Consider the following 1,766-nt stretch of genomic DNA (forward strand, 5'->3'; position numbering starts at 1 on the left):
ATGCTCGCCCAAATTCAATATTCATCTTTGATGATGTTGCTTGCGACGAACAGGATGTCATGAGAGAATATTTCGCGATGGGCAGACACTCACACGTCGATTGTTTCTATCTGTCCCAATCGTATGCGAGAATACCCAAGCATTTGATTCGCGACAATAGCAATCTATTGATTCTATTCAATCAAGATGTCACGAATCTACGACACATTCATCAGGATCATGTGAATAGAGATATGCCATTCGAAACATTCAATGATGTAGATTCAACGAATTCGTCATACTGTGATCAGAACCGCTCATTTGAATGGTGAGAGTGGGTGGAGCAGCATCAATGATCGCTAACCCCATGGATATGCATCAGTCTAAGGAAATTCAACGACGCGCAATCGTTGAAGAAATAGCCAAGGTCACCGACATCATACGTAAAAAGAGTTTAGCCTTGAAGGTTGGGAAAATGGAGACAGAGTCAAACATTGAGGCGAATTTGCGTCCGGTCGTGGAGCCGTTGAAACAGCTGGTTCAAAATACTACACAAGTGCAAGACAATAAGCCGATCTCGAATCAGTCGGAAGTGCATGACAATAAGCCGATCTCGGATCAGTCGTTGGATTTGAAAACGTTGCAGCCGCTGTTCTCTATGAAGAAGGTGGGGAGAAAATGTGATATGAATAAGAAGAGGAAGCACGATGAAGCAGCTTTAACACCGAGGATGCATTTCAACAAGAAGAAAAAGAAAATATATTCCACAGCCACTACTAGCGATGACATCAACTATGCGTACGGTGGTGATGATTATAACAATAATGATTTTGATGGTGATGATAATGATGATGACAATCATGTGGGTGTGGGTGGGAGCGGTGGTGATAGGATGCTTGCGATGCAGCAGGAGGAAGCTTTCGAATCGTCTCCGACGGCTGCAACATCGTTGGAATCATCGATGCGAGATATTTTCAGAAGCTCTGAAAAGCATCATGCCGAATACGAACAAATGCTCAGCAATCTAGGACCTTTGGCGAGCGAATACTTAGGTAATTTCTTTAGCGGACCATTGAAAAATCTAGACAACGTGTATGGAGTGTATTTTCACAATGACAAACTGATACCTGGAAACGCTGCGTTCGATGTCGAGAGCAATGATGATATCATCATCAATAAAATTAGGTACAAGGGAACTCCGGGTCTCTACGAATTGGTATTCAAAAGAATACCCGACTGTAACCTGTACACCGAGAATGATAAGAAAACTTATAAGGATATTCTCATTGCTACGCATGCTCATCGACGAAGTAATCAGATAATGGGGAATAAGGGCTTCAAATACAAAACTATCATAGGACCAATGTTTTCGACGTTGCGTGGAAAGGGCATGCAAATTCCAACGATGATGCGTGTAACCAACAATCCAATCGATTATGTGCATTGGGATGATCCGAACGAGCTGGTGGATCGTCTGGAATTGCTGATGGTATCGAGAAATACTGGACACACCGCTCACGACAACGAAATAATATCTGTGATCGAAGAACTTCGCGAAGCAGGATTGATTATAAATTAAATCGCTCGATACTCGTTGTTGCATTAACATAAGAAATGCCTCTTGGTAAATTTAACTGGTTGTTCGATAGAATGAGCATTCATTGGAATTGTTGCGAAACCAATCGAACGATATCCACGAATGACAATTTGAATATGAGACTTATGAATATCGAGTTAAGGCTCGATCACGTTTGTCAACAAATACATCAAATTAAACAGCAGCAAAT

At 41.7% G+C, this 1,766-nt stretch overlaps 1 protein-coding gene across 1 annotated transcript; it reads left to right on the forward strand.

Moving 5' to 3' along the window:
* The first annotated feature begins 352 nt into the window (after nucleotides 1-352).
* LOC144477890 (uncharacterized) lies at nucleotides 353-1,558 on the forward strand. Its single transcript, XM_078195619.1, has one exon. It carries the CDS (start codon nucleotides 353-355, stop codon nucleotides 1,556-1,558), a length of 1,206 nt encoding a protein of 401 aa, XP_078051745.1.
* The last annotated feature ends 208 nt before the right edge of the window (nucleotides 1,559-1,766 follow it).

Source organism: Augochlora pura, unplaced genomic scaffold (assembly GCF_028453695.1).
Source record: "Augochlora pura isolate Apur16 unplaced genomic scaffold, APUR_v2.2.1 APUR_unplaced_4860, whole genome shotgun sequence".
Classification (NCBI taxonomy): Eukaryota; Metazoa; Arthropoda; class Insecta; order Hymenoptera; family Halictidae; genus Augochlora; species Augochlora pura.

What these genes read in the sequence shown, in the direction of transcription:
- LOC144477890 (XM_078195619.1), top strand. Translation starts at nt 353, where the DNA reads ATGCATCAGTCTAAGGAAATTCAACGACGCGCAATCGTTGAAGAAATA.